This window comes from Monodelphis domestica, chromosome 4 (genome assembly GCF_027887165.1).
Source record: "Monodelphis domestica isolate mMonDom1 chromosome 4, mMonDom1.pri, whole genome shotgun sequence".
Taxonomy (NCBI): domain Eukaryota; kingdom Metazoa; phylum Chordata; class Mammalia; order Didelphimorphia; family Didelphidae; genus Monodelphis; species Monodelphis domestica.
The window spans coordinates 191,801,433-191,816,399 of NC_077230.1; the positions used below are offsets into that span (position 1 = coordinate 191,801,433).

The 14,967-nt window shown below is 34.6% G+C and overlaps 1 protein-coding gene across 6 annotated transcripts in view; it reads right to left on the bottom strand.

Moving 5' to 3' along the window:
- The window catches only part of CCDC141 (coiled-coil domain containing 141), a 325,959-nt gene that overhangs the window by 88,369 nt on the left and 222,623 nt on the right, over nt 1-14,967 (bottom strand). For all 6 annotated transcript variants that reach the window (XM_007494445.3, XM_056794081.1, XM_056794080.1 and 3 more), the window contains 2 exons: nt 8,526-8,717; nt 5,568-5,747 (listed from right to left, as the gene is read on the bottom strand). In XM_007494445.3, coding sequence (XP_007494507.2) covers nt 5,568-5,747; nt 8,526-8,717 — 372 coding nt within the window. The remainder of the gene's footprint in view (nt 1-5,567; nt 5,748-8,525; nt 8,718-14,967) is intronic.

Below are 14,967 nucleotides of genomic sequence, written 5' to 3' on the forward strand. Positions count from 1 at the left end.
GATAAATGTGCTTCAATGGCTTGAGAACTCACCTGATTGAAATCCCACTGAATACCAATGGTAATAATCAGTGCCTAATAAATTCCTGTTGATGTAATTATATAAGTGACTTCAACTATCTCGCTATCTGCAGATGCTCTTTCTTAGCCATCAGAAAAACTGATAAATATGTGATCTGGCTTCTGAATTAATCAAGTATTTTTAAGGCATCTATGTGAAATTTATTCATCAGATGGTTGAAGGACCAGTGAAGTTAATTCCTATTCTCAATTTGATTCATAAACAATAGAATAAAGAAAAATCAGTGGCTGTTGAAGAATGCTAGGGATAGTAAAAATATGGTGTTTGGTTTGTTTCTTTGTAGCTATGTAAAGGCAAGAAGAAAGATTTATTATAGAAAGGATAGGACTACCGTTCTGGGTGTGTGGGATGGTGATAATAGATGACTATGAGAAAGCTGATCCCTTGCCTGATTTTTGCTTTATTCTTCCAAAGAAAATGATCTTTAGATTGGGAGGGATGGAGTAGGAATGTTTAAGCAGGGAATGGTACTAACTTGAGATAAATGAAACAATCAGGTTTCCTAGGCCTCAATGAGTAAGCCCAAAGGAATTAAATCTTAAAGCTGGCGACTATTATTTTTGGGCTGCTACTACTAATGGTTTTTGAAAGATGGAAAAAGATGCTGCAGGACTCAAGAAAGCCAAATGTTTACATTTTCAAAAAAAAAGAGGGTGAAGTTCACAAACCATAGACCAGTGAGATTGGTTTTTATTCTCAACAATATTTTCAAAAATAGTATTAAGGAAATGGTTTCTGAGCATTTATAAAGAGAGACAGTGATCACTAAAAAAGAGCATTCCTCCTTCAAAAATAATCACGTGAGATTAACCTTATTTATTTATTTATTTATTCAAGGAAGCAGGCAACAAAATCATGCATTAGTTGTGGATAAAATAAAGAGATCGGCTACACAACAGAAAAAGATTTGAGATTCTTTGAATGTCTGATCCCAAAGAGTAGTCATTAATTGTTTGTAGTTGGGGTTGTCATAGAAGTGACTACTGACTGGATTCATTGGCTTCTGAAGTCAATTGCATCTTTAAGATTCTGTGATAGTAATCCAGTTTAGTTACAACATAAAGTGCATGAAAGGAATTAGGTTAGGCTAATGACAGACTGTGATGGATCTTAAATGCAAGGCTAAGGAGTCTATCTGATAACTAAAATGCAATAGAAATAGGGATAGAGAGCCAAGCCTAGAGATGTAAGGTCCTGGGTTCAAATCTGACCTCAGACACTTCCTGGCTAGCTGATCCTGGGCAAATCACTTAACCACCATTACCTAGCTTTTACTGCTCTTCTGTCTTGGAATTAACTATTGATTCTAAGACAAAGAGTAAAGGTTAAAATAAAAGACACTAGAGAGCATGGGGCCATAGATTTAGAGATAGGAAGGGCCTTTATGGCCTCTCATTTTACACATAACAGAACTGAGGCTTTGGTTAGTAAGAAAATTTGACATTTTAAAAATATATAAATTGAAAAAGAATGAGATTCGACTTAGTGGACCATTTAGGTCACTATAATAGTCTAGGGAAGAGAACTGCCTAGAGTAGATGGGTGGCTATTGAAGTAGAAAGGAGAGAAATGTAAGAGATCTTTTAGAATCATAAGTAGTCAGTCTGTTACGTCTGAAATGTGTAGATTATCACTTCTCAGCCTTTTGGCTAAGATCCGATGTGAAATGTGTAGATTGGTGAAAGAAAGTTAACATAGAGAAAAGTCCTCCATAAAGTGATATAAGTTTCTACTTTTAGAATTATCTGCTTCGATGTTTTATCAATGACTTGGATGGACCCATAGAAGGTACAGTTATCAGGGAATACTAATTTAGATTAGATAACAAAATCAAGATTGAAATAATTTTGCAACCTGGAATTCTGGGTTCAAGAAAGTATAAGAAGAAATTTAAATTCAAAGTTATTCATTATGATTAAAAAATCTCAAGTTCACAAATATAGGAATATCTTGGCAGTAATTCATGTAAAAATCATTTAAGGGTCTTAGGTCACTGTGAATTAATTATAAGGTAATGCTATAATTTAGCTGCTTTAAAAGAAGTATTAAAAAGCTAACAAAATCTTGGAAAAATAAAACATTTAGAATAGGGTAGTTAATGGTTTTTCCTGTTATGTATCGCTTTGATAATATAATCCAGACTTTGAACCCCTTCTCAGAGTGACATTTTCAAATAATTGAATGAGATCCTAAGTTTTACTAGAGTTTAGTGAAAATAACTGTATTTTTCCCCATCCAAGGTCACAGACCTCTTGGGGGTCTGTGGACCCCAGGTTAGGAACCCCTGATTTAACCAGAAAGAAATAATTGACCCACTATACTTTTTACAGGTAAGAATATATGTGGAATATAGTATTTAATTCCATATGCTCCACTTTATGATGGAAGTTGATAAATCAGAGAGCATCTGGAAAAGGGTTATCAGGATGAAAGACTCTGGAAAGTGTCTAATTTAAGGAAGTGCTAAAGAAACAAGGAATGTCAATATCTCTAGTTGTTTGAACTCTCAGGTAATCACATAACTATTCATTTCTTTATACATTGTGCCTTCCAGTAATTCCTTGAATGCAGGAACTATATTTTCCCCTTTTTGCATAGAGCCAATCATCTGAATAGAAAAACAAAGAATGATAAGAATATCCTCCTTCCTATACTTTTGAAACTGAAAATTTTCATCTAAATTGATAACTTTGAATTTCTTCATATCGAATTTCTTCTGATTGTTTTTGACCCAGAATTCCAGGCTGCCAAAATTATTTCAAATATTAATTTTATACATGTGTATATATGTATATCTGTATATATATATTTCAGACTATATGGACAATCTACAATTTGTTTCACAGTGTACTTCTGCATGTATGTGTGTATGTGTCTGCACAAAAATGAAGATTAGTGCTTAGACAGATAATGTAATTGGTCAATGAGTTCAGTGCAGAATTGAACTAAAGGAAGAGAGTAGTCTGAATTACCTCTGGGAAATCTCAAAGTTTCTTCAATAAGCTCAGATTTCTCCCCCCAAAAGAGGCCCATTTTCCTAATATCAATATAGCAATAGTTAGTTATTATAAGTACATTTAATGATATGTATACTCTATGTGTAGTTATTAAAACTTCAGAATGCTCCAGTTTCTACAAAACTGAAAATGAGCTATCACTCAAGAAGGAATGGGGTAGCCCATTGTAGACCTGCATTTGCTTCTATAATTATACACAAGGATGATTTGTAGAAGCGATCTAGGATAAAGATGTCATCAAAGATCAAAGAAATGTATGAGTGAAAAATAAAATGGGATAGACATCAATAAACAGACCTTGTGCTCCTCTATATCGTCACGAAATTAGATAAAGTTCCCTTGTAAATTTGGGGAAGAAAATGAATGAGTGTGTTATTCAGGCAGACAGGATGAGCTGTTGTCTTCATCAGGGGAAGAAACGCTCCCAGAATTGTTGGAAGGACCAAATAAAATAACAATGGTAAAGAGATAATCACAATACTTGGAAAAGAGCAGATACCATATGGATATAGGAGATGCTAAGTAATACCTAGGCATAGATATATAGAGTAGCTATTATGTAAACACTAGCTAGAATGGTGATGATAATGATCATGCTGCTGCTGTTGCTGCTGGATAATGATGTCACAGATCCATTAGAGTATCCTCAGCAACTAGCTGAAGGCCTTTCATCAAGTAGGTGCTTGTAAATAAATGATTGTTGAGTGGCTATATGACTTGATAAAGAAAATACTGAGGGGGAAATCTGAGAATATTTCAGAGTCTGGAGAAATTGAATTTATTGAACTTCCAGTGGATCCAAAGACAAGTAAAAGAAGAGGCTTTGTATTTATCATTTTTATAGAAAAAGTGTGTTGAAAAGCATTTTGAAAGATTCCATAATGTCAGTGGGAATAAATGCAAGAATAATGTAACCTAGCCAAAAGAATGTCCCAGCAGCAGTGCATCACTGGGAGTGTGAAGGGGATTGAAGCTTTGAGGAACAGGAATCAAGAAGAGAAGGAGGCAGCCATAGTGGCCTCCTGGCTTCCTTTAAGTCCCAGCCAAAATCCCACCTCCTACAAGAAGCTTTTCCTGTTCATTATTTCCAATTTATCTGGAACATAGCAAGTTTGTACATAGTCATTTACACATCAGTCTCTCTGACTAGACTTTGAACCCCTTGAGAACAAGGGTTGCTATTTGTCTTTCTTTGTATCCCCATTAATTAGCAAGCACCTGGCACAAAACAGGAACTTATAAATGTTTATTAAATAAGGGGAAAGAGTCATAACTTCAAATATTTGAAGGATTACACTTATTTTTATTTTTTTCAGTGAAAGACTGAAAGTAGACTTATTCTATGTAATTCGAGAGAGTGTAAACTTGACTCATGGTTAGAAGTTACAAAAAAGCAGATTTTTGCTGAACATATAAAAAAAAAATTTTTAATGCCTAGACCTTTCCAACAGTGGGTCTTTTCAACTGCCTAACAAAGTATGTGGCACACATTAAACATTTAAATGCTGAATAAATGGGCAACCTTTTGAGATAGTGAACTTCCAATCTCTGGAAGTATTCAAGCAGGATTTAGATTAGCATCTGTCAGGAACACTACAGAAAAAATTATTTTATCTGGTAGGGGGTTAGGCGCAATGACCTTTAAGATGATTTCCAACTCTAAGATTCAATAAGTTTCCAATATTTCCTATAGGGCATTTCCTATTTAGATAAATTAATACCTCAGAAGCTGCTACAAGGTAACTTATTACGTTACAGAATTTGGCATAAAGTAACTTAATCTGAGGCTTTGTGCCAAGGGTTGAATGTTCTAGCCAAAGCTCCTTGTATGACAATTTCAGTGATATCTTATGGAAGGAATTTGGACATAACTGCTAAATAATAATGTTTATTCTCATTCATGTTTTAAACAAAATTTTCTGCTTGTCTGTCTACCATGAATCTCTACTCAAACTCTCTCTACCTTCTCTCTCGCAGAGCTCAAGACATGCTATTGGATCCCCATCCTGATAGGTGAGCTTTTGTAGGGTCTAAGCTTCCATAATGTTTCTGAGCCATCTCCCTGCCATGCCACTCTGCAGGTTCACTTCTGCCCTTTCTAATAACCCTTTATTTGGGGATGCCTTGCTTTCCTGTATTTGGATCCTGGCACAAAGTAAAAGCTTAACAAATGCCTTATATAGCCAGATATCTAGTAATAGTAGTAGTGATGATGATGATGAAGTTTTGGTTTGCAGAATGCCTTTCTTACTAAAAATTTGAACCACTGAATGCAAAGTAACAAAGGGCCTGGGATTACATACACTACCAGAAGTAGCCTCTGGGGATGCTTCAGTGGACGAGGGTGGAAAACCATCCGAGCACATTCTCAAATCCAACATGGATTGAACAAGGAGTGAACTTCCTTTACGTTAATGACTCTTACAAATAATCCTCACAGAAGCTGTGGCTCACATAATGCATTCTCACCATATTTATTAAATTAAGAAACTCAAGCCCCAGGTCCTGAGCTGAAAAACTCTCCTTTAAAAACAATTGCCACTGGGTATCAGGAGACTCCACACAAGACAGGAATTCAGCTTCTCCTTTTTCCTGTTGAGTCACCTCAGTTTTGAAAAACTCCTTTAAGCTCCTGCTCAGTTCCTCTACCTGAAAAAGAAGGAAATTTTTAAAATTGAGGCACTGAAACTTCTTTTGAAAAGGAAAAACAATCCTTCAAATTCAAACACATCTATATAAGAAAAACAAATCAACATGACACATTTCAGACCTGCATCCTTCTCAACAACATTTGTATCCTTATTGCATATGTCAAATAACTGCAGTGGCTCAGGAACCTATTTAGGCAGCTAGCAAACAGGACTGCTTGTGGGCTACGGATGGAGCTGACAAGTTTATTACCCCATAAGACCTTCTGAGAACAGCCAAAAAAGATTTTTTAAGTGAGTTTTTTTTAAAAAACTGTCAGCAATTTGGTCAATTCCTGTCACAGATCATCTTAATGTTACAAAGTGGTGTGATATAATTTAGAGTGAGGCAGAAATACAAACGTAGGAAAGCCAGAGGAAGAGAAAAAATGAATGTTAAGTAAAAGAACATTACTTTAGAAATCCCTATGGCTGGCTCAATAAATGTTAAGACAATGAAAAGTAGTGAAAATAAATCTTAATTTTCTGAATTGCTTTGCATGCTAACCAAAACCCCATGTAAATGGTGGTGAATTCTTGGGCATCATCTTATTTTACCAGAAGCTGACATCAATAGTGCCATAAGAACCACATTAGCATTGAATTTTATGCTAAAATTATAACCTAAAGGCCCTAACACAAAGATGCCTGTTAATTTTAGGTGAAGCATTAAAGCTAATGGGACAAGATTCAGTAAAATGATCAGAGCACTAGAGTGATTCTAAGAAGGAAAAACATTCCAGGAGATTTATGAGCATCAGGTATATTGGTTCTTTTGAACCAATGTATTTTCAAAATTAGATTTTATTGATTTATTTTAGTTTTATATTGCCTAGATTTCCCTGTATCCCTCTATATTCCTCTGTATTCATTAGATTCATCATTCTTACAAAACAGTAATATTTCATTATATTCATGTACCATAATTTGTTCAGTGATTTTCTATTTATTTATTCCAGTTTTGGTCTGTTTTTGCCACCACAACATGCTATAAATATTTTGGTGTATATGGAGACTTTTTTTGTCAGTTACCTTCTTGAGGCATATACCTACCAATAGATAATCTCTCTTAGGTCAAAGGATGTGGGCATTTTATTAACTTTATTTGCATAATTCCAAATTGTTTTTCAGAATAGTTGTTCTGATTCCACCAACAATGAAGAGTGTGCCTAAATCTCTATAGAGCCCTTTCAACATTCCCATCTTTTGTCATATTTGCCAATCTGCTTGGTGACAGGTAAAACCTAAAAGTTCTCTTAAGTTTCATTCTCTATTATAAATGGTATGGAGTTTTCTTTCATATAGTTGTTACTAGTTGGTGATTGTTCTTTTCAGGAGTATTCGTTCATATCCTTTGATCACTGGCATAATGGGGAATGGTTTGGGGCCATATATAATTGTTAGTTGTTGCTATATCTTGTACACCAAATCCTTAGGTGAGAAATTTGATACAAAGATTTTTCCCGAGTCAACCACTTCCCTAAATGATTTAATTTTGTTTGTATAAATTCTTCAATATCACATAATCAAAATTATCTATTTTATCATTTGTAATTGCTTCTATCTCTTGTTCGGTTAAGAATTTGTCTCCTTGCCACATATATGAAAGGTCTATTATCTGTTTCTCTACTAATTATTTATGGTATGAGTGAAGGGAGGAGGGGAGGGAAATGAACATGCATTTATTAGGTGCCACACACTTTGGTGATCACTTTACAATTATGTTCCCATTTGACCCTCATGACCTGATAGATCCCAGATTGTAATAATCACTAGCCCTAATGTGAAAGAGCTTATTTTAAAAAATCAGCTCAAAAATCATTCTTAGCATCAATAACAACCATCCTGAGTGCTTATTACATGCAAAACAGTCCTGGGCATACAAGCATTTAGGAGACAAATTCCAATTCTATAAAGAACCTGCCTTTAAGATGGGAAGAGAAGTCATAAATGCCTTAGAAAAAGGGAAAATACATAGTAGCATCATGCTATTTGCCAAATGTGAGGCATATGTATAATGTGCCATGGAATGATACAATAGATAAGGGTGCTGAGCTTGGAGTCAAGAAAACCTGAATTTGATTCTTGCTTCCAACACTTACTAGCTGCGTGACATTGAGCAAGTCACTGAACCCCCTTCTGAGCCTCAGTAGGTATTATAGATAAGTACTAATCCCTTTTTACAGATGAAGAAGGATAGGCGAAGAGAGGCTAAATGATAATTTCCAGTGGTAAATGTCAGAAGGAGGCATGGCTCAGCTGACTCTGTGTCCCTCTTTCTTTTCATTATACCATGCTTTGTTTAAATTAATTATTTGTGGAATGTGATTAGCAACAGTCTTAATACTTTATTTTGTGGAATTTTTTTAGCTAAAAGGAATATCTGACTTTCCTGGCATTGAACTATTGTTAATGGTATCAGGACCCTGAACATTCACCCTGAAAATCATAGTTTGTTAAAATATTCAAATATATAATCAGAGAAGTTATTCAGAATAGATTATATTATCTATTTATAATAAAATAACTTACCCCCTGTGGTTTCTTCTGTTGATTGGTGGACATATGCTTGGGGCTCTCAAAAGAAAATATAACCAGCTTATATAACTGTGCACATGCTCCAAGAAGAAGGATTTCCATTAGGTAAACACAATTCTAAGTATCCACAGAGGGAAAGCATAAGAGGTAGAAAGTGATTTTCTTAGAGGATATAAAGAGCCACCGTTTATAAGTACTATACCTTCTCTGATGACTTCAGAAATGCCACATAGGTTTGGAGGACTTGCACCTTGGAGCTGATGTCTCTGACAAGCACAGCCAGTTCATCCTTTATTAATGCAGCTTTTGTGAACAGGGATGCTTCCTCAGAAGCCTCAAAAGTATCTTCCTCTTTCATGATTTTTATAGCAGCTTCTAATTCATGTGATGTCTCCTACAAAGGCATAAGTATGAATATGTAGTCCTAGACTGACAATGAAATTCAGGAAACTGTACATATGAATGGTTTCTGAATATACCAGCCCAGAATATTGCATTTATAGGCAATTGAGTTTATACCCAGAATCATTGCTGTGAAAGGTACAACTTTAAAACAACTTTTAAAATAGCCATAATTTGTTTTTAAAAGATTATTACAAAACTGATCAATATGGAAATGGGTATTGAATGATAATACATGTCTAACCCAGTGGAATTCTTGTTGGCTTTGAGAGAGGGAAGGGAAAGAACATGAATCATGTAACCATAGAAAAATAAATAAACATTTTTAAAATAATGAAATAAAATAGCCATAATTTGTCTGTAACTCTATTCAGTGCCCCCCCCATACTTTGTCTATATAATTGATAAAAGAAAGGTTATTTATAGTGTGAAACTCTGGATCCTATCTGTACTAAACTCTACTAGCCCTTTTAATATAAAATAGTAGCATTATGATCACTCCCTTCAAATAGACCTAACATTGTTTTAAACAATTGCTTTATTTTTATTAATTTCTATCCAAGAATTGTTCTTTTATTCTGGGATTAACTCAGAGTCTCTCCTACCTCTGTAATCATTATCTGAAACTGGAGCTGGCCAGAGAAAGAAAGATTTTAAACAACTGTAGGATGAAAATGTTACATATCAATTCATAGGTCTAATATAGCTTAAAACATTTAGTCAATTTCACAGACTTGCTGACAACAGTGAGCTATATTTACTTGTAACACTCATCAATGAGGGAAATGTATGTCTGGCATGTGAAATCTACCGAATGACAGGCTTGATAAATAGATATTGTTGCCATCAGGAATCTCCCGCTTCCTCTGGAAAGAAAATAGTAGCCAAGAACTAATTCTCAGGAAGGGAAAAAACCCCTTAAGAAACAACCTGATCTCTTAGCAGGCAAAAGCTTCACTCTTATTTGCCACAAGGAGTAGCTCTGATTATTTAATATTCTTTTCTAGTACTCACTTGAAGAAAGGTAATTTTCATTATAAGAATTGCTTCACAATGGCATTTTGTAAGAAACAGGTGCAAGACTAGTCCCTCCCAACCTCCTTTACTCTCTTATCCCCACTAAAAATATGGTGAAGTCAGACACAAGCCTCTAAAAGTACACACCAAATGCAAAATAATATACCACAGGAAAAAATCTTACATTTTTAAAGCTATTTTGTAAAAACAGTGACAATGCTTTAAGTTAGTATGAATTCTCCTTTGCATTTAATAGTGTTCTAAATTGTAATATAATACACCCTAATCACCCCCAATTGAATCTTTCAGTTTGATATCAAAGATATCTATATTCATATGAAAAAGTGCTCTAAGTCACCATTGATTAGACAAATTAAAATCTAACAATTCTAAGGCATCACTTCACAACTATTAAATTGACTAATATGACAAAAAAGGAAAATGTCCAATTTTGGAAGGGATTTAGAAAAATTGGCACACTATTGCACTGTTGGTAGAGTTGTGAACCAATCCAACCATTCTGGAACATATTCAAAGGGATACAAAATTATATATGCCCTTTGACTCAGCAAATACCACTAAGTCTGTATCTCAAAGAGATTTTTTTTTAAAGAAAAGTACCTATGCAGACAAAAATACTTATAACAGCAGCTCTTTTGTGGTGACAAAGAATTAGAAATTGGGGAGATGCCAATCAATTGAGGAATAGATGAATAAGCTGTAGTATGGATTGTGATGTAATACTATTGAGCTATAAGAAATGACAAGCAGATAAAAATGGTGAAGCGCTTGATTTTTATAAAAACTTGGAAGAACCTACAGCAATTGATGCAGAGTGAAATAAATAGAACCAGGAGAAAATTATACAGAGTAACTGAAACACTGTGGGATGATCAAATGTAGTAGACTTTGCTACTAATAGATCCAAGACAATCTGGAAGGACTTATGAGAAAGAATGCTATCCACGTCTAGAGAAAGAACTGTGGGAGTAGAAATGCAGAAAAAACATATGATTTATCATTTGCTTATATGAGTATATGATTTGGGGTTTTGTTTTTAAAAGATTACTCTATTACAAAAATGAATAATATGAAAAGAGGTGAGTGATAAAAAAATGTATAACCCAGTGGAATTGCTTGTCAGTTCTAGGAGTGGGAAGAGAAGAGGGAGAGAGTCAATATGAATCTTATAACCATGGGAAAATATTTTAAAAATAAAATTATTTTTAAAAAAAGAAATGACAAGCAGGATGTTTTCAGAAAAACCTGGGAAGACTTATATGAACTGACAGGAAATGAAGTGAGTAGAACCAGGAGAACACAGTACACAATAAGAGCAATATCATATGATGATTAACTATGAATGACTTAGCTATTCTCAGCAATACAATGATCCAAGACAATTCTGAAGGACTTATAACAAAAAACTCTATCTCCAGAGAAAGAACTGATAATATCTGAATGCAGATCAAAGTATACTTTTTACAAACTTTTTTTGGTCTTGTTTCTTTTGCTATATGCAAATGTTTGCATGAAATACACATGTATAATCTATATCAAATTGCTTGTCTTTTCAAGGAGGAGATAGGGAGGAAGAGAGAAAATTTGGAACTCAAAACTTTAGGAAATAGATGTTAGAAAAATTTTACATGTAATTGGAAAAAATAAAACATGAATTCTTCAGTTCTCTGAAAGAATCCTGAGATATTGAATGCTAGTTATGCATAGGGAGACATGATACCTGACAGACATTTGAGCCAATGATGATATAAGTATGGAGAAACTGCAGAGTAGAAGAGTATGAAGTAGAATTTGAGCAAGAAGGCCATAAACATTTAAGGGATAAGTCAGTCCTACAATATGTCCTTTGAATTCCAATGCCCAATCCCCAGAGACTGCTAAGAATAGACTGCCTCAGTGAGATTGTTCTCACTTTTATAGATTTGTCTTGTTCTTGAGTAGAAAGGTTGATTTTCTGTTCTATATTAAATACTCTCCTCTAATCTGTATAACTTCTGACTTCTGCTTCTTGGTTTGCTCTAATAAATGTGACCACTTGCTACTCACAATTGTGTGTATGTGCACCCATGCACGGAACCAATGTTTGATAAAAGGACCCCATCTGTCTGTACTCTCATTGTACATCTATTATTAAAGCTCTAGTAGAGTATTATTACTTTCCTCTTGAGACTGAGAGAATGTAGTTTTTACTCTGAATTCCTTAAAACAGCCATCATACTCCTATGACAACAAATATCTAAAGAATAAGATGTAGTTTTAAATGAAATCCATTACTCTTCTTAGAACTAGGACAGTAAAGGAGTCAACATCCAACCACAGCTGTTCTGGGTCTTAAAAGTTCCTCCCTTGCTAGTATGGTATATCCAAGGCTCTCATCCTACTCTCCACAATGGTAGAAATTACAATCTTCCTGGACATGGAACTCTTAGCCACCCTTTTAAAATATATTCTTGCATTTTGGTCCAGCTTCAGTTCCTAGAAGCCAGAGTTTAAGCTATTGTACTATCCAAACTATTTTATACGTATATTATAACAGTTACTCAGGTATACATCTCATTTTCTTGTCTATACTCTAAGCATCTTAAGGGCAATAATTATTTTGTTTTTCATATTTGTATCTCTAGAACCCAACAGAATACTTTATGTTTGGGAGGGGTTCTTTCTTTTGGTCTATACCAACAATTCTCTCTCTCTCTCTCTCTCTCTTTTTTTTTTTTTTAGGCAATGGGGGTCAAGTGACTTGCCCAGGGTCACACAACTGGGAAGGGTCTGAGGCCAGATTTGAACCTAGGACCTACTGTCTCTAGGCCTGGCTCTCAATCCACTGAGCTACCCAGCTGCCCCCAATTCTCCATTTTAAAAATTTAAATTGTATTTCTTTTATATGGGGAAATCATTTTCAATTTTGGAGAAATATTATATGGAGAACTCTGTGGATAAATAATTTTTGACAGTTGTTTTCTGACATCTGCAATTTGGATTTCCCCCTACCCCTACCCCACCCTGAGGTGATATAAACTCTTATATAGGTTATATAAGTGCTTTAATGCAATATGTATTTCCATATTCTCTATGTTTTGACTGAAGGCATATATCACATATAAAATCAAAAAATCATGAAGGTAGTAAAGTGAAGGATGATGTGCTTTTATTTGAAATCAGATCCCAACAGTTCCTTCATTGGCTATGGATAGCAGGTTTTTTTTTGTCTTATTTTGTTTGGTTTTGTCTTTTAACATGAGGCCCTTGGGGTGATCTTGGAACCTTGTTTTGTTGATAATAATTTGGCCCTTCACAAGTGATCATCTTACAATATTTCTGTTACTGTATATACTGTTCCGGTTCTGCTCACTTCACTTTGCCTCAGTTCATATAAATCTTTCCAGGTTTTTCTTATGGCACAATAGTTTTCCATTACACCCCTATATTACAGCCTCATTAGCCATTCCCCAATTGATGGCCACCCCCTCAGTTTCCAATTCTTTGCCATGATAAAAAGAGCTGCTAAAAATATTTCTGGACAAGTAGGTATTTTTCCCTTATATCTAATCTCCTTGGGATACTGTCCCAGTCGTGGAATTACTGGGTAAAAAGGCCTGCATAGTTTTATGGCCCTTTGGGCATAGTTTCATATTACTCTCCAGAATGGTTGTATCAGTTCACAGTTCTACCAAGTGCATTAATGTCCCAATTTCCCACACAACCCTTTTCCTTTTCCTTCTTGGTCATATTAGCCACTCTGATAGGTATGAGGTGGTGTCTCTGAGTTATTTCAATTTTAATTTCTCTAATCAATAGTGATTTGGAGCATTTCCTCATTTTGAATAGAAGTAATTTTAATTCTTCATCTGAATTCTCAAATTTTTTAAAAATCTCAGAGCTTCTTTATATTCTTAAAAATTATTGTGGAATCCCCTAAGAGCTTCTGTTCAGGTGGGTTATATCTATGAACATTTGCCATAATATAAATTATAATTTTGAGCTTGTGGTCCTCATGCTTGGAAAGCTATTGGCCTAGACCTATAATTTTATTGGTGTAGAAAGTTCTCAATGAGAAAATCCTCTCCATCATTGAAAATGTATTCTGCAACTTAGTCTTAGTAAGATTTTCCTGGGTGCATTTGGTGAGTTTCTTAGGCTATAAGTGTCTTGTCCAGGTCTTGAAATCTGTTTGTGTTCAAACATAAAGCTTCAACCTAGGTCTTTCCAACTCTGAGATCTGTCAGTAATAAACAAAGTCACAGTGCTTTAAGTTCTGGCATTTAATAAGTGTTTTATTTAATTGAACAGAAGGGATATATTAGTATACTTACATATTTATACATAGTTAACATATATAAAAATCTATTATATTATTAACATATATAATCTATAATTCCATGTAGAATTTACTAACTTGTGGTCCATGAGCTTTGAAAAATATATTTTGACCATTGTATTTCAGTATAATTGATCTCCTTTTTTATTTTATATGTTTTAATTTATGTATTTTAAAACATTATTCTGATATGGAGTCTATAGACTTCACCAGTCTGCTAAAAGTGTCCATGAAAGAAAAATGGTTAAAATTTGTGCTCTAAAGGTTGTATGTATATATCATATAAATATCTATGTGTACATATGGAACCAAATTCTCTCTATTTTACTTGCTGAGCAGAGGAAATGAGGAAGTCTGTGAAGGAAGGAGACAGGTATATAAAGAGAAACAGTCATGACCTGGCATAGCCATTGTTTCTTAGTGAAAGAGGTTGAAGCCCTCAGTGCACAAGTCCAACTTAAAATGGGGCAGTGATTATTGTGGGAAGGAAACATGAATGCCAGCTCTTTATTAAAAAAAAAAAAGATTCCTTTTGTAGGCCATCAGGACTTGTCTTGCCTCTTGGATTCTTCCTGGAGTAGTAATTTTCTTTGTAGTCCTTCACAATAGATAATTGTAAATGAGGGTGAAGAAAAGCCCTCCCAGATCCCACCTCTATCCCCCCACAGGGTATCATTATTAAAATATCGCTAATGCCTGCCCATGAAGGAGCGGACAGGAGGAGTCACAAAGTACCTGAGCAAAGGATGAAATTCTGAATACTATAATAAGCTCAAACATTTTTCTTAAGTTTAGAGATATGAACATTTTTAGATAAGCATAAACTAAGAACATTAGATGCAATGATACTCATTTGTACATGCAACTACCAAGGGCAAAAATGAAG